At 44.3% G+C, this 23,918-nt stretch overlaps 1 protein-coding gene across 5 annotated transcripts in view; it reads right to left on the reverse strand.

The window, feature by feature from the left end:
• The window catches only part of GRID1 (glutamate ionotropic receptor delta type subunit 1), a 703,600-nt gene that overhangs the window by 223,493 nt on the left and 456,189 nt on the right, over nucleotides 1-23,918 (reverse strand). For all 5 annotated transcript variants that reach the window (XM_086680178.1, XM_086680177.1, XM_086680176.1 and 2 more), the window contains one exon: nucleotides 11,962-12,132. In XM_086680178.1, the coding sequence (XP_086536304.1) occupies nucleotides 11,962-12,132 (171 nt within the window). The remainder of the gene's footprint in view (nucleotides 1-11,961; nucleotides 12,133-23,918) is intronic.

Here is a 23,918-nt window from a genome sequence, read left to right on the forward strand (position 1 = left end):
ATGCTAAAGAGTAACAACATAGGTGACTTTAGGGAGGAGGATGCCATTGGTGGGATCTGTGCCCAGAAATCAGATATGTGCCTTGGAAAGACTGCTCTGATCCCCAGATAGGCCTGAGGTCAATGATGGCTTGAGTGACACTGGCAGCTTGTGGTTATAGAATATCTGAGGACACAGAGCCTGCTCTGCAGCCGCATCACTGCCAGCCAGGGGATACGTTTGGGAATTTCAACTGTGCACATATGAGAACTATCCCTCTGCTTAGCTGCTAAGTAGAGATGGCTCATAGAAGAAACAAAGCCCATCTCAGAGCTCTTGAGAGCATGATTGCAAGGGAAAAGCTGGTACTGGTGAGGAGAGCTGTACAAGAGCCCTGGTATCCAGGGATGGGACAGGTCCAGCTCATCCTCCTGACTACAGTTCAAGACCCTGATCCAGATGAACCTGAACACCAGCACCTGCCTTCTCAGGGGCCCATCAAGAGTCCTCTGTAGGGTGGAAGGCAGCCCTGTTCTCAGATGTTACCTGCACACTATCCCTCTCCTCCAAGGGAGGTGTCATGAAGCACAAAGGTAGGAGAGTCAGGGGAGGGCGTGGGTAGGAGGTGATGTCCACCCTTGTTCAGGTGTGTGGTCCCTCCTGGGTAACAGGAGCCAAACAACCATCAGCCAAAGTGGGTCAAGGGGATGATTCTCTGCACACCTAAGCAGCAAGGTGTCTGCTAAAAATATTTCAGAAAAACAAAATCACTGGATATAAATAGGAAAATGTGTCAACCTCTTAGGACTCCTGGGAGAATCAAATAAGATCCTTGGTCTGCTGGAAGAACCCCTGCTGCCTTCCAACTTTACCCCTCACCACTCCCCAGTATGGCCCTCACACCCCAGTATCTATGTGCCTTATTCTCCACCTGCAGTTTCTTTCCTCACCTGTCTTGGACTGGGTGCTCCCAAAGCACAGCCCCAGGCAAGAGCTTGGGTAGCATGGACCGTTTTCTACAAGTGAAATCAGAGATGGGCTAAGAGAGCTGGTACTGGACATCAAAACCATCTGCTCCATCACAACTGTCCAGTAACTCATGCTAACCAACCCTCAGGGGCATTTCTGCTATACCATGTCAAGCAGAGCTGACTACTTCTTCTGTGGGTGTCCCTGTGTCCTGCCCATTCCTACAGAGCCCTGCCTTATCCACCTTCAACCCATGTCCTTATAGTGGACACAGGGATGTATGCCACTAAGGCCTTCATAAGAAATGGGTGGAGGATGGACAGGTGATGTTGCAGATGTGGCAGGAGTGTGCCTGGGACACCTGAGCACCACTGACTTAACCAAGGCCTCCAAGTATTTTGGTGCCTGGTGACATTTTCCGGGGCCCTGAAATACACGTGTGCTTACCTGACAGCAGAGAGAAGTCACTGCCATCACGAAGAATTGACCTCCTGCCCTACAGGCAACACCAGGGTAGAACCGTACCTCTCGCTGCTCGAGCCCTGAGCAAGCATTTCCCTCCTGAAAAGGACTAACCCACTCTCTGTGTTTGTCAAATCCCCAACCCTCAGGAGCCCCTACCACTGCATAATTATTTTTGACAAGTCCACCTCCCCTCTGGAATACAAACTCATAATGGAGATGTTGTTTTAGGCCACTTGGAACAGCACAGCCCCAGTAGTGACCCAGACCAGCACCCAAAGGAATCCCTTTTTGCCTCCAGCACTTCTATTCACAAGGAATTAAGGTACTTAACAAATGAATGAATGCAAAGAGGCTGGCAATGAACAGGCAAAAACAGGATGTGACTCAGAAAGGCCAAAGGAAGCCCTCAGCCTTCCCACAAGTCTGTCTGCTGGGAAGGATGAACACATTTTAGTTCAAAGGAACAAGCTTTCAGTTCAAAGGCTTTAGCAATGTTCTTTTCCAGATAGATATATGTATCTGGAAATATATATATATATATATATATATATATATATATATATATATATATCTGAAACATGCATATATACAACTTTTATATAAATATGTATATATTCATATATAACCTGTATATAACTTTTATAAATGAACGTGTGTGTGTGTGTGTGTACATAATGTATGTATGTATACAACTTTTTTCTTACTATCTCTAAACACAGCATCCAGCACCAACCAAAGCATACAGGTGGTGTTTAATATATGTTTGATGGATGGATGGATGGATGGATGGATGGATGGAAGGCTAAATGAATAGATGAATGAGGGGATGGGTAGGTGAAGGGGAGGAGGAGTGGATGGATGGAAGGATAGAGGGGGAGATGGATGGGTGGATGGATGGATGGATGGATGGATGGATGGATGGATGGATCTCCTGCTAAGAGGATACACACTGATCTTGGTTCCCCAAAAGAGAAAACAGTAGGAAGAAGAGATTGGGCACCTCCACTTTGACTTAGCAGAGAACCTCCTTTGTTCAAACAGCATCTTGCTTCTCATTTACAGCCTGCTCAAAATGTCTTCTCGATCCCCACTTGGAGCTCCACCTTCTCTCACTCCTGTCCCTTCTCCTGATAAGATGCTATGTCAGTACTTCTCCCTGCTGTGGGCAGACACTAACACCCTGTGTTGATCTGTGGCCCTATCTCTGCTGTTCAACTTCAGCATCCTCACACTGAGAAGACATGTGTGGGGATGCAAAGGGAGAGCACTACCCTCACAGTCTGGTTGTCTGGAGACTGGAGACGGGACCTTTAGGGGAAAAGATCAAGAGCAGATAGCAGAAAGGCAGCCTCTGCTTGGGGCTCTGTCTGGGTCCTGATAAATATAAGGCAAGCCTTTTCTCAGGGTGGGTGGGTGGAGACCAGCATCAGGGCATGGTCACGACCAGCCCCTGAGCCAAGAGTGGTCTGGAAGGAGAGAGGCTCCCAGTGTATGAACACTCACTCAATGTCAGGTTCAAGGGGCTAACAGCCCAAGCTGGGAGCCCCAGGCCACAGGGGCAGAGAAAAGGGGCCTGGTTTGAGGGAATGCTTGCCTCTTTTCCCTCACTTCTCAGGTAAGACACAGCACAGTTCATTCAGAGCAGACAGACAAGCAGAGCTGATACTGTCACTATTTAAACTCTCATCCCCTCTGGCTGGCCTAGGGACATTGCAGCACAAAAGTGACAAGGAACCAAAAAAAAAAAAAAAAAAAAAAAAAAGACATTTCAGGTGAAAGTAGACCTGAAAAGAAGACAGACCGAGGTTTGAGGCCAAGGGCATGGCAGAATAAAGACCTGGATGCAAAGCAAATGACCTGGGACCAGGTCAGACAATATAAAGTCAGAAGCAGACAAAAGCCACAGCCAGGCAAGGGGTCTGAGGCTGGAGCCTCCATTCTGAGTGGGGACAGAGCTAGAATGGAACCCAGCTGGTTCAGTTAGCCACCTTAGAGGTGTATGCCTGATCCCTCTTTCACTGCCGTACAGCACAACTCTTACTGTACTGAGTGTGCAGCTTAGCCAGGTGGCCTTGCAGGATGAGCAAGAGTTTTGGATTCATCCCAGCCTGGGCCAGCTCTGCTCACTGCTATTCCTCCTCCAGTGCATGGAGACAGCAGGTGCTCAATAAATGCTTATTGAATTAGTGAATTGAATCTCCACTTGCATTCATGCAGAGTGATGTTGAACAAGTCATTTAATGCTTAAGGCTCACCTTGATGACAAGAAAATACAATGTGATCAGCAGCCCTGGAGAGGTGCACCCTGGAGGGGTGGCCCTGAATAACTCCCCTGAGAACTGCGGGATGGTAGTACTCATGCGTGCCAAGTACTGTCCTAACTTCTTTGTGTGCAGCTTTATTTTAGGAGGGAGAAGAAACAGGAAGAAATGGAAGGGGGAATACAAGACCTACACAGGCTCCTGACTTCAATGTGGATGGTCTGAGAGCTCCTCCAAGGTGCCCCATCTCTGAGCCCAGCATGAGTCTGGGACACAGAAGCCTTAGAACCACTGGGAAAAGAACTTGTATCTGCCAACACCACTCGCCCTCTTCCCCAATGCCCCTTGGCCTGAATGCTTTTCAAGGAGGAGCAGGAGTTGTATCTGGATTTGTAGCTTGTGGCTGGGAAGACTGAGCAAAGATCCCCCTGAGCATTATATCCCCAGTTCTGCCTGCACACTGCTCACCTGGACACATGTCCCTGGTCTCCTCCTGGCCCCAGCAGCCCTGTCACAGCTGCCATAGCCCCCTGGCCTGAGCCAGACCTTTCGGGTCTGCAAGGGCTGAGGCGCTGCAGAGCATCCCTTTATGGGAAAAGCCACTCCTCTGCCTCTGGGGTGTTCTGTAAAAGGTTCCAATATCAGAAGGCCCAGAGTGGGGGCCTCACTATGCCTGACTCAGGCTCCTGAAAGGGAGGTGGCTTGGCCCATTGCAGTTGAAGGTCTGACATGTGTCCTGCAGGGCTGGCTCAACCACAGGAGACCACCCAGGTGTGCAGGAGAAAGAGGGAGGCAGGCAGGCAGGGCTAGAACAGGGGAAGCTCCAGCCCAGCCCTGTGGGAAGCACCATGCTCTGTACTCTGCCCTGTCACCTGTCCCTTGCCCAGGCTTAGGGGCTTCAATCCCAAGGAAGCTTCCTTATGTCCTGTCTATGTGGTCATCTCCTACAACCACAGCATGGTTCAAGTGCCCTCAATTCTCCCTGAGGAAATAGTAACTACTGGTTACCTTGTCTCCCAGCCTTGGGCCCTCCCCCACCCCTGCACAGAGTTGTCTTTCCTGGATGCACATCCTGCCCTGTCACATCTCCAAAGGCCACACCCTGGTCCTCGGCACCCTGGCGGCTATCCCCCTTTCTGACTGAATTTCCAACATTTCCCACCTCCCACCTCTAGCCTCAGACACACTGAACTCTGCCCCTGTTCTCCTGGGCCCCTGGGCTTTTGTATATGTCATTCTTCCTAACTGGTACCTGCTACAGAATAGAGATGAAACTTCCCCATTTATGCAGAGCTTGTGGGAATTAAGAGAGAGAGCATTTTTGAATGTCTAACATAGGAACTGTCACATAATCAGTGCATAATGAGGGTTTGTGGAATTAATGAATGCTGAATGAATAGATTTAAATCTGTTTTTAGGAAAAAGAACACCAAAGTAAAGATATACCAAGGTATTTGCAAAAAGAATGCTTCTCAGAATACAACTGATGGAGGGGGCACCTGGGTGGCTCAATTGGTTAAGCATCTGACTTTGGCTCAGATCATGATCTCACAGTCCGTGGGTTCCAGCCTGGAGTCAGGCTTCGTGCTGACAGCTCAGAACCAGGAGCCTGCTTCAAATTCTCTGTCTTCTCCTCTCTCTGCCCCTCCCCTGCTCACACTCTGTCTCTCTGTCTCTCTCTCTCAAAAATAATAAACATTAAAAAAAAAAAAAAAGAATATCATTGATGGAGGATACAAGCCATGCTGAGAAAAGGGTATAGGAGCTCTGGACCAATATATTCCGTGGGGAAGTGTCCATCTCCAATCAGAATCTGGGGTCTGCATTTCCAGGAGATGGGAGTATCCTAGCAAACTTGTATTTCCAAAGCCAATAATCTGTGCAGGAAGTGGGTCTTTGGAAGGAAAATGGGAAAGGTGAGGACACATTTCTCAGAGGTAGAGGAGAGAATTTGGCCAGGAGGCCTTGATTGGGGCTTGCAGCCCTTGAGAGACCCAGGTAGACCTCTTGGCTGCCCAATGATCAAAGACCAATCCCATGAAGCCAACTGAGGACCTTGGATATGGAAAAACAGATTTTATTCTTTTAAGAGTTGGCACCAGAATCCCCACTACATCAGTAATTATATTTTATATAGTTATAGTTTATATTCCTGTGTTAGCAGGGGCAAAGGCTACCAGAAAGATTGTTACGTTTATCTTCATGAAAAAATAAGGAGAATTTACTTTGGAGTCAAGACCCAGAGGAAGAAAATAGAGGATGGATTGAAAAGTCAGCAGGAAAGAGAGTGTGAGGTCCCGGGGGGAGGGGACAAGCAGAGAACATTCCTCAGCAGGAAAGGACTGAGGACATCACAGGCTGTCTGTGCCACTACAATGCCAATACCCTACCCTGACTCTTACCATATGTGACAGCATATTCAAGACTTAGATTTGTAGGCAAAGCCAGGAAAGGTGCTGGTTTCACATCTGAGTCAACCCTAATTTGCAGGCAGCCCCATGAGAAGGCTGGATGATCTGTTTACTTACATGAGTCCCCAGAAGCAGCATTAGGACCAGGAGTAATGAAAAGATAAGCCCCACCCCCCACCCCACTCATGAAATATGCTAAGGAGACCTATACTCTTCAGATCCTATCTGGACCCTGCAGGCCAAGACTTGTGTCCACCTCCATCAGACTGGAAGAGACAGGCCCCCAAAGGACAATGGCCCTGTCGTGGAGCCAGCTGCCTGACTTCCCAGTGCTCCGTGCATGTTTCCCTGTAGTAAGTGTGAGGGTGCTCCAACCGTGTCTCCATTATACTCCAGGGCCCAGGGTATTTGCTGTGCAGCCACATTATCAGGGGAAGAATCATGCTTGAAGGCAAAGGAAGATGAATGGCAGGCCAGGGTCACAGCCACGCGAGCCAGCTGCATCTCAACACCAGACCATTATCCACCCCACACCAAAGATAGAAACATAAGAAATGTTTTCATTAAGGAAGTCTGCATTTCCTCCAGGCTTCTAAAGAGCCCAGTTTTCTCTTCCCTCCATCATTAATCAAGCCAAGTGGACTGTTCAGGGAGACCTCACAGAGGCAAACAGCAGGAACTGACCTCCGACCAGATCCTCAGACAGGCTCTGGTCAACCAGCAAAGTCAGACAAACAGCCGGCAGAGGGTCCAGCTGGGAGGACAAGCTGACGCCCAGATGTCGCAGCTTGAGAAATCCATCCCCAGGCAAGGCGTTTCTGCCAGACTGCTGCCAGCCTGCCCATCCTGAGACAGGGCACCACAGCCAGGCCTGGCGAGGGAGCAGATGGTGGCAGAGGGCAAAGGAGCTGGGGCTCTCTGCTCATCGGTGAATCCAAGGGGATGGAAGGCAGAGTGGGGAAGGGCATTTGTCCGTACCTGAGGCTCTCTGGCCTCCAAATGTGCATGTGGACATCTGTGGCCAGAACAGCAACCGACTGCAGCCAGAGAGACCACCTGCGCAATTGTCTCTGACAAAGGCATTGAGGATCGTGCCCCGTCATGCTCCCGTTATGCTTCATGACTGTTGCTACATATTCCACTGGGTGTTTAGGGTAAAAAAGGAAACCAGTGAAAGTGACATAAAGTCCAAGATAGCGGGTGGCCCGCTGCTACTCCACAGAAAAGGATTCTACTGGCAGGCTGACAAACAACTTGTAGCCAGAGAAGAATACAGAAAGCCCTAACGAAATAGGGGCATGTGGGAAGGGGGGGTTTCCACATGTTTTAGTAGACTGAGCAAGGGAAGAATTATTCCATCTATCAAGCCATTCAACAATTTAGAATTCACAAAGAGGAGAAATTCCAACCCGAGGGAGCATTTTATAATAATACCACATTAGCCCCCACAGCTTAATTCAAGGATCAGGCTCCATGGTGACCAGACAACACAACTTCTATCAGTTGTCTGTCCCCCTTTGGAAGCCCATTTGAATAGAAATGACATGACAATGTGACAATATGTCTGTTGCAGCCCTGAAGTCACCGGACAGGGCAGTTCTGAAGACCGAGTGCTTTACAGATTCTCCTCTCAGCAAGGCTGCCCGTGAAATCTTAGCAAAGTCTCAAGGTTCTTCCAGACTGGTTATCACTTTTATTACTGGCTGAGTCAGACAAGCTCTAAACCAACTTGTCAAGTGAACAAGAATGAGAAATACCCAAATGAGACAGTGCTTTGTAGAGGAAAATAAACAACAGCACACCGGCAAATGCAAAGCTTTTGGAGCTACTACAAGTCACTTATTTTGGTATTTTTCCTCCAAGGGACTTTGTACTAAATAGGAATCAAATTGATTTGCTATAATGGTGCTTGGTTGGCTCTGGAGCACAGAAAGCTCTGACCACAGGACTAATAGAAGAAGATTGAGTTTCTGAGACCAGTGCAGTGGAGAAGCCAAGAGATGGACGATCTTGTAAAAACTACCCATTCTCGATGGTTCTCCTGAAAACATCTAACTCAGAATTATCATCCCAAGAGCAGCCGTCCGGGGGAAGAACTAAAAGATGGACTTGAGAGCTCCACTTCCCAAAGGATCTTCATTAATTTCATCAAGACAAAGTTAATAATCCATGACACAAAGGTTTTATTTTTTCTTGAGTTAGTTGTTCTAAACATGTTAGAGTCTTCTCGATAAATCTCACAGCTAGAGGCTAGTAGAAATTAGTTTGTCTTCTATACTGTCATTAAGAAATAAAGAAGTGGTAATAGCTACTTGGGAAACTCGAAGAGAATGGCTTATAAATGAGATGAATCTAGGAGCTGCCCAAATGGTTGTTGGGCAGGGTGAGTAAAGTAAATCCGTGTATTTCCCTCTCACCACACCCCTTCTCGAGGCAGAGGCAACAAATGGAGATGGAGATTCCTTACATAAAGTTCTTCATTTATATAAATATATATAAAGAGACTTCTAGAGACAATTTAACTTGTGTTAAGATCTGCATTATTAACAGATCCACCCCATCAGTCCTTACTGAGGGTCTCCAATGAGCAGAGTCTTGTAAAAAGGGCTCAGTGGGTCTCCCCAGACGTACATGGCCTCTCCTCTCCCACAAAAGGCAGCTCTGCCTGAGTGCCTGCAGGAGTGGTGTGGACAGAAAGCAGTACACAAGGCCTGCGATATGGGTCTAGACCCAAAGGAAACGCTCTCCTACTTGCTGTGTTGCTCTTACAGAGCATGCTCAGGGGGGTGCCTGGGTGGCTCAGTCAGTTAAGCTTCTGACTTAGCCTCTAGTCATGATCTCGCGGTTCATGAGTTCAAGTCCCGCATCAGTCTCTCTGCTATCAGTGCTTTGGAGCCTCTGTCCCCCTCTCTGTCTGCCCTACCTCCAGGGGTTCTCTCTCTCTCCCTCTCTCTCACAAAATAAATAAATAAATTTTAAAGAGCATGCTCAGGAAGACAAGTGGATTATACCTTACAAAATTTAAAAAAAAAAATGAGGGGTGCCTGGGTGGCTCAGTCGTTTAAGTGTCTGACTTCGGCTCAGGTCATGATCTCACAGTTTGTGAGTTTGAGCCCCGCGTCGGGCTCTGTGCTGACAGCTCAGGGCCTGGAGCCTGCTTCGGATTCTGTGTCTCCCTCTCTCTCTGCCCCTCCCCCGCTCATGCTCTGTCTCTCTCTCTCTCAAAATAAATAAAGATTAAAAAATTTCTTTTTTTAAATGAGACCATGTTTGCTGGAAACTCCAAACACACCTGACCACCTCCTCTGTAATGACATGAATAGGTCAGTCTTATTCTAAATGCTTTCTATACATTCCCTCACTTAATTTTTATTATGTCCCTAAGGGGTAGACACTTTACATTCTAATTTACGGGACAGGAAATGGAGGCACAAAATGACAAGTAAATAATAAATATTTCGTTAGTTACTAGAGTTCCTGGGATTTGAACCCACACAGTATGGCTCTTGAGCTGCTGCTGCTGTGCTGCTGCTACTCTTACTATTACTGCTGCTACTGCTATTACTACCAGTACTGTTACTGCACCGCTATTACTACTCCTGCTGTTATTACTACTGTTGCTACTACTAACACCACTCCTGCTACTACCACTGCTGTCGCTTCCACCACCACAAGATGTCTCTGATGTCACTCTTCCATCTTGCTCTTGATGGAGTGCCTGGGTATCAGCAGGAACAGACAGAGGGAGGTAGGGTGGCCAGGGTTCCAGGTGTGATATTGCATTTACCATATTTGATGATAACCAGCCACACACCTCGGAGCTGTGCCTTTGTTTACCCTCTTCACAGCTGTGGGCCATGTTAGTATGCTCTCCGCCAGATTCCTCATCCAGCCTGCTGGTCTCCTTTTCTCTCCTGTCCTCCTGGACACATCTTTGCATCTAGAGTATCTAATATGCCACCAAAGAGCCCACATTTTAGTCCGTGAAAAAATAGGCAATCATAGGCCTTAATAAGAAGAACTTCCATTCTCCCACCACCCACAACCTATACAACACATACTTGTGCAGTGGAAAGGGGCCCCTCCTGCTCTCCTCAAGTAGAAAGAGTGCAGTGACCAGGCAAGAACTGGGAAAAATTGATGTGGTGGTGGCATGGAGCAGGGACAAGGCTGGAGAGGGATGAAGCCCATCAAGGGGAGACCACGCCTGGGAGTAAGACCCTCCTAGGGTCTGACCACCCAGAGAGTGATGGGGTCCCTGCACCCTCCTGCCCCAGGCGAGGATACAGGGATGGGCACACACTGACTGGAGTCAATCATCTCACTCTGCTTCCATCCATGTAGAGAGTGCACAGATAAATGCAGAGGCCCAGTGAAGGGGATTTACTTGGTCCTGACCTCTTCTTCCAAGCTCCAAAAAAGGAAGAATGCAGAGCAGGCCAGCAGCATCCAAACATATAAAATCTTGCATTAAGCACCTTCCACCCCTGACCCATATGCCCAGGACTCTCAGGTCCATGAGCCCTGCAGGGGCCTTGGTCCGCTCTCTTGGCCAATCCTTCACCATGTTAGAAAGACCCCAGACGTTGTGGTGGCTCCTGGGAGCAGTGGACATGGGGGTAGTGGGAATTACTCCAGCTAAAATCTGTGTCTGCTACATTCCCTCCTCAACCAAGAACATATTTCTAGTGTTTACCATCTTTTAGGGCATGTTTCCCTTCCCCCTCCCCAAACATAAGATTATAGAATGGATTTGACGCTTTGGCAAATTACACATGTACCCAGACCACTCCAGAGATTCTAATAATCCCCCTCCCCAAAATGTGTGCCTCCTGATAAGGTTAATACCAAAATGTCCTGGGATGCAACAGATACTCAGGTGGTAAATACAGCATATCTCTGTCCTGAAACCTGATTTCCACTCGTCATGCCTGGCTGGGTAAAGAAGGTATAACTAGTTTCAAATGCTGAATGGCAAGCATATCACATGCACAAACTTCTGGGTAATTTCTGCAAACCCAACTGGGAGAAATTTCCTTCTGTTATGTGTCTCCCACCAAGCATCAAGCGAAAGTTTCCTTATGCATGGAAGTCTTAATGGAGAAGTGGATTCTGAGCTGCCAATGGGCAGTCTCCACTGTGTTTCATTGCTATCCTCAAACATCCAGAGGGAAAACGACCTCTCACAATAGGTACACAACTCACCATCCTACTCCCTGGCCCCAGGAGAAGCTAACACTGATTGCATATATGGCATCAGGTGTGGTAGAAGCACTAACCGGAAGCACTCTGTACCTGTTGCGTTGGATGGAGTACAAGAGCTAGGAATGTCATGGTCCTGCCCTCAGGCCTCCCCCCGCTCAGCTGGGACTCCAGGAATGTCCTGGTTGGCCTACACCTTAGCACTCAGCAGATGAGCTGAGACACTCCCTAGTTGTTTCACAAGAGCTATGTCTGTATTACTGACTTTCTACAGGGAAGACCCTAAAACAGGTTCAAAATGCTGACTCCCCACAGGAAGGCTCCACCTCCAATCCTGCCAGACGAACCCATCACCCACAAAGTAGTCAGCGCAGAAGCCTGAGAGACAGTAATGTCTTTACTCCCTGAACATGTAACTTTTAAATACAAGAGGCACCCAGTGAGCTCATATGGCCCGTCTGCTGACAACAGGCATAATTGCCTGCTAATGCGGCTCAGAGGCACTGCCCAGTTGACTGGTTTCAATTTCAGCAAATGACAGGGTTCCAGTAATTAAAGTTGGTGGGCAACAGTGCTCAGCTGAAGCTGTGGCACATCTTTGCCCGTTACCTGTGGCAGGCCAAGGGCATGAGTGAGACTCCCTTCTGGAGGGAGCTTGACAGGTGAGCACTGACCTGCAGCATCTGGAGGTAGCCTTCCTGGGGGTCACAGAGCAGGGAGGAGATGCGGTGGTTGTTCCTCATGCATTTCTGGTTGTCCTTTGCAGATGGGAAGATCTGCCGGACCACAGTCATCCTGCCAAGGGCGCTGTGCACCAGATCCAGGATCTCTGGGTCGCTGATTTCCTGGGAAGATAATCAGACCCATGCTTACCATAGACTCACAAACTGCGCCTGCAAAAGGCCCATCAGGAGGTATCAATGGCCAACAGCCTAAATAGACAAAGGGGTCAAGGGACTGGGCCCACGTCACACAGTTCATTAATAGGTTATTTTAAAATAATACTTGCTAACCCTCAAATACACACAGAATTACTCAACAGCTGTCCTGAAGACCAGAAAAAGATGTCTGTGGCCAAGCCACCAGTGTGTTAGCTTCTATAGGGTCCAGCTCTGAAGAACCCATGCTGTCAATGTCATGGTAAGCATCAGTTGGAAGTAAAAGCTAAACTTCCTGTTGGGGGTCATCTCCCTGAGAGAAACAAAACTGGTTTTCTCAGACAAAACTGACCAAAATGCCATGAGTTTCCCTTAATTCTTTAATGATTAGCTTTGCTTTTTAAGATCCGCATACAAATTTTGAAAATATATCCACTCATTCATTCACTCATTCATTGCACAAAATCTGCCCAACATCTCCTGTGTGGTTTGTTCTGTACTAAGTACTGGGGACACAGCCTTGAATGAGTCAGGCCTAATCCCACCCAGTAAAGCTCAAGGTTTTCGTAGCATGAAATAGGCTGAGTGCTGCAATAAGGAAATCTAGGGGCACAGGAAACCCATTGTGCTTCCATGTTAGATGTCTGCTAAGCTCTTTACACACATTATCTCATTTGGTGCTCACAACAATTTCAGGAATTCTAGGAGGTACATCCTATTACTATCCCATTTTCACTGAGCACTTTCAAGCATGGAAATAGTAAAGGCAGCTGGCCACAGGGAGCTCCTTCCAGAACGAGGCTTCGATGAGGAATTAGCACTGAAGCTGAACCTGAAAGATGAACTTGTTAGGCAAAGTGCTCAGAAGTATATGTAGAGGGAAGGGGCAGTTCAGAGCTGAGTCAGTGGCAGTGCTGCTGAAGACAGAGGCTGAAGACAGTGCTGCTGAAGACAGAGGGTGACACCCTGTGGCACCGGGTTCCTGGAGCGGCAGCAGGGCATGTGAGTGCCTCGGGCAGAAAGGTGCAGTGGTCAGACGCAACCCTCAAGCTCCTGTTCAGGACCAGATGTGGGGGAAGGGAGAGTAGACCCAGCTAAGGGCAGTGAGGAGCTCTGGCAAAGTTTAGGTACAAAGCAGCTACACTCAGATTTCCATTTCAAAACCCTGTGGCTGCTTGCCATACAATGATATAAGACAAGAAGGAATTAGAACTGCTTCAAGGCTAGGAGCAACACAGGAATGACAAAAAATACAAACTAACACAAATAAAGCGTTTTAGAGGTGGAGTCAGGTTAAGAAAAGTTCTTGTTTATTGTCTCTCAAAAGGGATGGCTAAATCAGTGGTTGGTTGCAAGTCAAAATTTGAACTGTGAATATCCATGTTTTAAAATAGGTCTTAAATCTTCCTCCTTACAGATGACACATTCTAGCTTTGAGACAATGAACTGGTATAAGTGGAGGTAATAAGGTTAGAAATTAGTGATGGGGAGGGTTCAAATCACTTAAACAAGAATGTTGATGGGTGAACTGGGGTAAAGTCTCTGTTCCAGGAACTCTCTTAGGAACCTGACATAAGCATGAAGACTGGCCAGTTGAAACAACATGCTGGATCTAGGAGAAAGTAAGACATTGAGAGTCATATCCTTTTAGAATGATCGATAGATATAGTTCCCAAGGATGTGGAAATGCACTAATCTCAAAAGAATTCAAGTAAATCTGGGTTTAAACTACTAAACTTTGTATTTCAGACCAAAGACTATTTCAGGGAAGATAATCTTGTTGGATTGGGACCAACAGCCCAGAGGTGGGGGAAAGTGCAAAGGTGAGATGGGCCCAGAACCAGCTAGGCTTCAGGAAACAGAACACAGACTATAGTTGAGCAGGATGTTTGCACTCTGCTCATAGCTGCCTTGCTAACAGGTCCCCTGCCCTGAGCATCCAACAGTGGGGTGAGGGAAAGCACATTCTGATCGAACAGTATGTAGGACCGTACGAAAGGGCAACGATGGGCCAGTTAGCTCTACTTGGAGAAGGAATACAGAAGATTGGGGGAGGAAATTGTTTTTAACTAAAAAAACCATGAGGTCAGGAAGAACATAATTTGAACTATGCATAAGAGGGTTAATCAGAGCCTGCACACCTTGGAGAGGAAACGGGGAGTCACATACCTTTTGTTTTTCTCACATACTCATTGATTGCAGAGCCATTGTAGAGGCTCTTTTATTGAACCTCTCCTACACTCTCAACTTCCTGGTAGGTCAGTGACACTGCACCCCAAGCGGGACCCTGCAACTCTGTAGGGAGTCTGACTTACAGGGTACACAATACCTTTCTGGAAAGCACGCCCATCATCTTCCCTGGCAACCTGCGGCAGAATCAGGGGTGAGTGGCTAAGTGAGCCAAGGGCAGCCCCAACATAATGGGGTGGGGGACTTTGCTCCTGCTCCCAGCTGCTGTGGTCTCTATACTGTTCTTTCTCCATTCTTCCTGCCCGGAAATCCTTACAAACTTGGCACAGTTCAACCCAACCCATTAGCTGCATCAATGAGGATCTCTGCAGACCCCATCTTCTATGGCCCAGTTCTCATCCACCCCCTCTGGGTCAAAGCACACACACCATCTTCCGGTGTACTCCTCCCTGCCTCCCCATCCTTCTGGGCCTATTCTTAGTGTCCAACACAGAGATAGTTGCAATGAGAATGTAAGAAGTGCAGGTAAAAGAACAGAAGAACAGAAGCAACTCCCTCGGGTCCCTTGAGGGCAATGAAAAGAGTCACCTCTTCTCCCAAGGATGTGTCCCTCCCCTCGGAGAATTCCAACCCTACACCATCTGTCAATTCCAGGAGCTCTGTGTCAGGCTCTCTCCCGTGCTGTTGGTACCACTGTGTACCAACAGAGTACAGACAGGGGTTCACTCACTCCCTGCACCCAGACTCCACAGTGGGCCAGCCTCTGGACCCATGTGAAGACATCCAACCTCTGGGCCTTCCTATGGATGCAGAAGGCTATCCACACAGTCACTTTATACAACCCACCTGGAGAACAAACTTTCTCTTTGTCCCAGTTAAACATTACTTCCAGAGAGTGCTGGTGATGAGCCGCAGAAGAAAGACAATGTGTATATATATACTGTGTGACCTCCACTACCCTCACTAAAATCAGCAAGTCTGCAGTAGCAGCAATAATGTGTCATACCCAGATGCCTACTGGGGTGCACAGGCTCAAAATAAATCTTGCTTTTGTTTTATGACTTTGTAAGTTTACACTGCGAAATATATCTTAGGCACAAACATTACATATATTAAGTATGAATAATCAAATGATCAGTGTGCCTTCTGCCAAACTAAGAAATGAAGTATACCCTGCATCTTGGTTGGATCCCTCCCCCCAAATGCTTACCCCTTCCTCCTTACCAGCAGCTAACTTTGTCATGCGATGAGTTCTGTGTATAGCCCAAATAATGTATAACTTTGTCTTATACATTTTTGTTTAGCTTTGTGCAAACTAAACCACCTGCAGGTCCCCTGTGATTGTGTTTTGACACAACTGGTTCTCAAACTTTGTTGTGTATCTGCATCACCTCGGGAACTCGATAAAATGCAGGTCCCATCCTTCACCCAGCAAAGTTTTCTGTTTTCTCCATGAGCTCTCCAGATAATTCCAATACTCAACAAACATTTAAAACCCACTGGTTTAACATTTTCCTAATCTGTTCATGGCAATGGGTACAGCTTAGTTTCATCATTTTCTCAGCTGTACCCTACTGCCCTGTATGCCTCTGTCACCATTAATCCACCCGAGTGTTGCTTACCATTGGAACATTTGTGTCCGTTTGCTACTACAAAGCTTCTGTGCACGTTTTCCTTGTGCACGTGTGTTGGTGACTTGTATGAGAATTTCTCTAGGATATATACCTAAAATTAGAATTCCTCAATAGGAGAACATAAATACGTTCAAATTTACGTAGTAACATCAAATCTCCAAAGTTATTGTACCAATTTATAATCATGTCTGGTAAAGAGATTTCCTGCACCCTTCCCTGCACCTGACATTATTGTAGGACTTCCTAATATTTGTCATCCTGGTGAGTATGAATTGGTGCATCATTGGATTTTGATTTCTACTTCCCTAATTCTTAATAATATTAAGTATCTTTCGTATGTTTATGAATTATTTGTGTTTCTTTTCTTGTATTTGTGTTTTTTGTCCAATTTCCATTGGGTTGGGTCTCTTGCATATGGATTCATGGGACCTTTTTTTTTTTTAATTCCAGATAATTCTTTGTCACATGTTATAATTATCTTCTCCAGTTTCTAGAACGTTTAGTAGAATTGGCCTATAAACTCATCTAACCTGGTATGTTCTTTGTAGGAAGATGCTTTATTACTCATTAACTTTCCTTTTGTATATAGGGATTTTGCTCATTTTTCCTTCTGTCCTTAGTCATGTTTTCTTCTAAAAATTCAGCTATGTTGTCCAAACTTTCCAGTTGATTGGCATATGTTGTTCACAATGTCTCTCTACTTCTTCACTCTCTAATGTATCCAAAGCCATGTGCTCCCATCCACTGCTAACAATATTTATTTGTGCCCTCTCTTCCTCTGATGACAGAAGTTTATTTTATAAATACTTTTTAAAAGGTAAGTTTTGACTTAACTGATACTTTTTTATGTGTTAGTCTTCTGTTTCATTAATTTCCACTCTATTATTTTTCTAGTTTCTTTGGATTTATTAGGTGTTATTTCTCCAACTGTTAAGGTATGCAGCTCGGCTGTGGAATCTTACACGTTTTTTTCTTTTCTAATAAAGTGGTTAAGACAATAAATCTACATCCAAACATTGCTTTAGCTGTGTCCCATAAATTATACATACAAATTGTATCACTCATTTTAAAATCCCATTTTGATATATTTTTGACCCATAAGTAATTTACTAGGGATTTTTCAAAATTTTCCAAACATTAGGGTATTTTTTTACTATCATCCTATTGATTTCTAATTTAAATGCATTGTGCCCTGAGAACATGGACTGTTTGAAGCTAATCTTTTAAAATGTATTGAACTTTTGCTCTGTGGCTTATCACGTGGTCAGTCTGCATGAATGTTTCATGTGCATTAACTGTCCTGCTGTTGTTGGTTTCTGTGGTCTACTTTTAGGTCCATTAGATTAGGAATTAGTCTATTTCTTTCTGTATTCAGCCTATATTTTCAAAAATTCAAAAAACATATTCTCAGTGTTTTATTAGTTATGCATAAGTGGAGAACTATAACTCCTTGCTGAATTGAATCTTTTATCATTATTTAGATATCCTCTTTATTTCTAGTAATTCATCTTGCCTCCTACTGTATTGTGTCCAATATTAATACAGTGACACCAGTTTTATTTTGGTTACGAGCTGCCTGCTCTAACGTCTTCCGCATCTTTGCCATCATCCATCTTTCTCTGTCTCACACTTAAGTTGGAGACTATTATAAACAAAATATACTACATGTTTTTTATATCCATATTTGACTTTTTAGTAGAAATCTCAATCCATTTGTATTGGACTATGATTATCTATACATTTACATTGATTTGTACCATATTATTCACATTACATCTTATTGTTTCTTTTTTGTGTGGTTTTTTACTTCCCCTTAGAATGATTTTTCCCCTATTTTCATTGTTTTACCCTCTTTTGGAAGTTTTTTTCTCTATATTATTTTTTTCTTGGTTATCTTAGATATTTTTAAATGCATACTGAACAAAGCATGAGGCTAATCAGTATTTTTATTCTCTTCTCTTCAACATTTCTTTCCAATCACCATCATCCTGACTAATGTGATAATAATATCCAGCATTTTAATTCTTTCTTTATGCCTTCCTATTACATATAATTCCTATTAATTTCCCATTACTTTTAGAATTTCCTTTAATGTCGGTTTGTTAGTGAAAAACTTAGTTTTTATTTGCTGGAAAATACCTTTTGTAATCTCACTCTTGAAAGATAAAAATCACAGTTGATTACTAGTTTCTCTTAGCACTCTGAATTTCATATGACACTATCATCTGCCTTCCACTTTTGTCCACTATGTCTGTTTCCTATGGTTGTAATACCAAATTATCATAGACTTAGCAGCTCAGAACAACAGAATTTTATTCTACACAGTTCTGAAGGCTAGAAGCCCAAAATCCATTTCACTGGGCCGGAATCAGATGTTGGCAGGGATGTGCTCCTTCCAGAGGCTCTACAAGAGACGGTTCCCTGCCTTCCACAGCTTCTAATGGCTTCCAGCAGTGCTTGGCCTGTGGCCACATCACTCCAGCCTCTTCCTCTGTGACCAATTGCCTTCTCTTCTGTATTCTTAAATCTCCCCATGCCTCCTTTTATAAGGACACTTGAAATTGCATTTAGGACCCACTCAGATAATCCAAGATAATCTCTCTACCTCAAGATCATTAATTTAAACACTTCTGCAAAATCTCTTCTGCCATGTAAGGTAACACACAATTTCCAGGGATTTAGGCCCTGGATATCTTTGGGAGCCATTATTCAGCCCACTAACTCCAGACATTAGGAATCCATTTAAACTGCCATTTCTTTGAAGAAGACCTGTGTTTTCTCCCTGGATGCTTTCTAGATTTTTCTCTGTCTAATGACGTCTCTAGGCATGGATGTTTTATTTTATTTTTATCCTTAGGATTCCTAGATCTGGGGTTTAGTTTCTGTCAATAATTCCTGAGAATTCTTGACCATAATATCCTTTCATATTATTTCTTCCCCATCATTTCCTATTTCCTTCTAGAAATCCAATATTATCATTCTATCTTCCATGTGTCTATATCTCCCTTTCATATTTTCCATCTCTTTGTATCTCTGGTATGTCTTCTAAATAATGTCTTCACATTTTCCAGTTCACCAATTCTCTCTACGTATGTGTCCACTTTGATAGTTAATTCATCCTTCACATTTTTTAACATCAACTATTAGTTTTTTTAATTTCCTGAAACTGTTTATTTTTCAATTCTGCCTCATTTTTAAATAGCTTTTATTCCTTGCTTATGTTTCCAGCATCTATTTTTAAACATATTTCAGCATTCTTACTTGTCTATGTCAGATAGTTATAATATCTAAAGTTATTTGAGATCTGATTAAACTGTCCTTTTCTCCTCCCTGGCTCTCACTCATGGTGGTTTGTTTCCTTCTTTCTTTCCTTTGTCTCTATATTCCTCTTTCCTTCCTTCTCTCTTTCTCTCTCTTTTTCTTTTTTTCTTTCTTTCCTTCTCTTGTGTGTACTCTTAGTTTCCTTAGAACTTCCTTATGAATTCCTTGAAGTCTGACTGGAATTCACATTACTTTATTTGCATTCACTTCTACAACCTAATCTACTAAGGTTAGAGCACTACTGATCTACAGCCATTGAATTTAATATTAAACCTTCCTCAGAGCTTCATTAGGCACCACAGGTGGTATGACTTGGGTCACAAACTCACATGGGACTCATCAATTGTCAAGAAAATTCATTCCCATCATGCAACTCCAAAGTCAAGAGAGAACATTTCCTTGCTATTCCCTTCTGTGCAGTGAGTTCATTTCTAGTTAGCCTGTATACCAAGGATCTAAGTTTCTAGCTTTATGAGGAAATCTCTCATTAGGCCCCACATCTGATTGGTTCTTACACTGATCTCATGTGTTTTGTGCCCCCAAACAGCCAGAAAAATAAACGTTCAAGGTTTCTGCAGTTTGACCAATAGATTCAAGGCCAAAACTAAATTTGAAGCTCATGTATTTCCCAAAGTTTCAATTTTCACCTCATATTAGTCCTCTGTGGACATTACTTTTGACTGCTAAGTGATCCATTTCAAAATACTTTTAAAGTATATTATACCCTGCTTTTCTAGTTCTTTTCCATTTGGGGGCATCATTCAGTCTAAATACTACTAATCCTTTTATACAGAATTTTCTTTTCTTAGAAGAATGACTCCACCCTTTTCCTGGGACACACACCCACCTCCCAAACTCCTCATATGTTTTGGCTGTATGACTAACTAAACCTCAGTTATCATGCTACAATTTCTATTTACTTCATTTGACTGCCTTTCTCTAAGTTCTTTGTCATTAATATTGGAAGGAGAGCCATTTCTGAGGGACCCAAGAGAAGCACGTGCAATCTTCTCCATTTGCTCAAATCCCAATTGTATTCTTCAATCATCTCCCATTGTGCATGCAAAAAGGTAAATATTCTGCAGGTCCCAAATTAATATTTTGTCTCTTGCTCCAGCAACATTTCCCTAAATTACTGTTACCTTGCCCTCCTGCAACCTAATAGCTTCCCCCCATAAATCGTCTCTCATCAATATTACTCACTCAAGAGATCATCTCTGTGAAAGATGATGGCATCTTGGACTAGGGTTGTTGCAAATGGACCATCTTTAGACAGAGCTGAAATGCTGAAGCTAGAGCACATGCTGACTATGGGATTGGAAGAGAGCGATGGCAAAGATCGCTGAATCTTTTTTCAATGTAAGAAATATTTGTAGTTTGATAACAAAAACATTGTAACAGCTAAAACAAGCAGAGGAAGAAAACGGGGATAGAATTGCCAGTGAACACCCCATTCTTCAAGTTATCAGTGGGGAAGAAAGACTCTTATGCCTTGTAGCATACTTAAAGGAAGATTTCTATGAACACAATAAAATGTGAGACCGAATAATAAAAATACTCACTGCCTCTAATTTTGTCCTGAACATGCACACTGAAACCTAGATTATCTTCATTTGGAGGCAAGTAAATTATCAGGAAACCTCCACACATCTCCTTGTACAAAGAGGTAAGACTAAAGAAAAGTCTGACAAATTCGAAAGAAAAACCAATCCTCACATCCTCTCAGAAGGCATTACTTAATTCACTGATTGAAAGCAAAATTGTCCTTCATAGAGGGCACAATAAGGAACCAAATGAGACCTGATTGCCTCCATTCAGAGACAACCTGTGTCTCTAGCCAGGGCCTCTGGCTGCTTGGGGCTGGGGGTGGCGGAGGGGGGGGGGGCTGCCATTCCAAAAAAATGTTAAGCATACAAGTATGTGTGAATTTTCCTGTGGAGAAAGCCCATGAGCTGTATTCAATTTTCAAAGAGGCCTTTGACCCCAAAAAGCTGAGGAACAGGCAATACCAAAGCCAGTAATGGTTTTGAAAGTGCCCCTTGTTGCTAACTATGGGAAGAACAAAAACGATGAGGAAACATCAACAGAAAAATTGGGAGTTTTCATGTCTTTCAGATTCCTCTGCTTCCTCCTCACTTCCACACAGGCCTCTGAGGTAATAACAAAAACCAGAGGCAATGGGATTTACGTGATGAACTATGATGCAGCTATAAAAATCACTGAGTAAACCCATAATACTAAAGTATCACCTGCACCATGCAGATAATAGAGTTAAGGAAGACAGACCAGAAAGGAAAAAAAGGAAGAGCAAGTTACAGAATGATACATCAAATACGGTACATTTATAATAGAGATATGTGTAATGCAGTAAAAACAAATGTGAAGGACACATGGCAGCTTCAAGAGAATGGTTGCCATTGGGGAAATAGAGTGGAATAGCAAACCGATTTGCTGCCTCACTTGCAGTCTTGCCCCTCCTCCCCTATGCTGCCATAACCCTAGGGTGAACAGCTGCCCTTCCCTCCACCATGGGATTTGGGGTGGTGGGACGTCATGACCGCTGCACCCACAACCACAGGTGCATCCTGCTTGCTATGAGCCAACCTGGATGGTCCTACTACTTTAGGCAGTCCTTGGAGAGGGGACACAACTCTATTTCTGTTCAGATGTGAAGGGGGTTCTCCTGGAAGGATTCTGATATGGTTTGTTCAATCCTAAAATGACCACCAAGAAAAGACAGCACCTTTCAGCCTCTGGAGGTTGACTCATGGGGAAATTCCATTTGATGGTGGGCCAAGCACACTGAACACAACAGACCCCTGAGGAAACTAGTTAGCTTCTGAATCACCCTGCCCCGTAACCTCATGACCTACCTATGAGCCTCCTATAAGGTGAAACGATAAAGCTTCAGACCATTTAACGAAACTAGATTCATACTTTTCTATTACTTGTGGTAAAAAAAAAAAAACAAGCTGACTGACACAGAATTTAATGGGACTTAATGTAAGTGTGTATAGACAATTATATCTGAAATGGTCAGCTTCTTAAAAATTGAGATCTCAAATATGGCAACATTTGAATGATGGACAAGGTGTTTAGATATCATGCCCTGTACCTCTTGGAAATTTTTATTTAAAACAGAGAGAATCACTGAAGAAGCCTCACTCCATGTCTGCTTGAGTAGCAAAGAGGATAAATTTTCATAATGAGGAGAAATCTTCAAAATAGCAATTAAAATGGTAAGGATCTCTTTTTTCTAAATACACGCTTTGGCAAACCTGATGCAAAACTCATGCACAAATAAGTTTCTGTCTGATCTTTAAGACTTCAGTAAAATTTCTGAACCCTCTGATACCAGGGGAAAATATTATTAAACATTTATATAGAGCTCTAAACTTATATAGGGCTGTGTAATCACATTATTAGTCATTTCCTTTTATTCTTTAGAAAGGCCTAGATCTATCAAACATCTGTGTGATACCAGCATTATTCCATTGCTGGAGAAATAATAAAGTTTGTTTCCCTCCTAACAACCATAGTGCCAGTAATCTAAAGTTGATGATAGTAAGGAAAACTTCACAGACAAAGCTGGCTTGAGAGAAGTTGAGAAAAACAGAAGGAAGATTCAATAAAGTCGTGATTAAAGATTTCCTCCCACTGAAGTCAACAGGCTTTTTAGAATGTCTGCTGTTTTCAGATCCCCACAGAGTGCTTAAGGCAAGGCAAGCTAAGGCTCCATAGAGACTAGGACATCCTGGTGAGGTGGAGAGGGTGGGAGGAAGCTGCCGAAGCTTGGTGCTGGTTACATTTCCAAGACAGAGAAGATGGGAGGAGGGCACTTTCTGCATGGTGGTTCTGACCAGAGACATCCTGTCTCATTCATCATCCCTTAAAAACTCATGGGGTATGCAGCAGTCTCCCTATTTTACACAGGATATGGAAAGTTGCCATAGAGGATGCCCTTGCTCCCCAGAGTGTGGTCCAAGAGCCAACAGCATCGGTATCAACTGGGAGTTTGTTAAAAAAAAAAAAAAAAGGCAGAATCTCAGGCCCCACGCTGGACCTATCTACCCAGAATCTGCATTTTGACAAGATTCTCAGGTGACTCATAGGCATGTTCAAATTTAAGAAACACTGGTCTATATTATACAGTGAAGTGAAAAGAGTGTTGAATCTGGAATCAAGTGTGTATGGGCTCCAGTCCTAGCTTCTCCTCTCCCTGGTTGTAGAACTTGGACAAGGAACTTAATTCCTTTGAGTGTCATCTGGAAATGGGGTAACTACTTCCCCAGGGGCTCTGCCTTAATTCAAAGACTTTCATCCAATGGGACCCAACATGTCTAGCACAGAGTCTTGCGGTGAGTACTTCTTATCCTTCTACCTCAGAAGCTAAAGCTCTCTGTACAGCCTTTGAAGGCCGGCAAAACATCTGCCACAGCCTGGCCTCAAGGAAGACAGACCAGCCCTCTTTCTGCCCCTCTTTCCACTCCATGGCCCCATGCAGCCTCATGCACACCCCTAAGGGAGCCCATAGCAGACCACCCCAATCTGCACATACGGAGCTCTTTCCTGTCTCTCATCTCCAAGAGATCCTGGGGTTCACTTGAC

The sequence above is a fragment of the Puma concolor genome, chromosome D2 (genome assembly GCF_028749965.1).
Source record: "Puma concolor isolate L17-30 chromosome D2, mPumCon1.1.hap2, whole genome shotgun sequence".
NCBI lineage: Eukaryota > Metazoa > Chordata > Mammalia > Carnivora > Felidae > Puma > Puma concolor.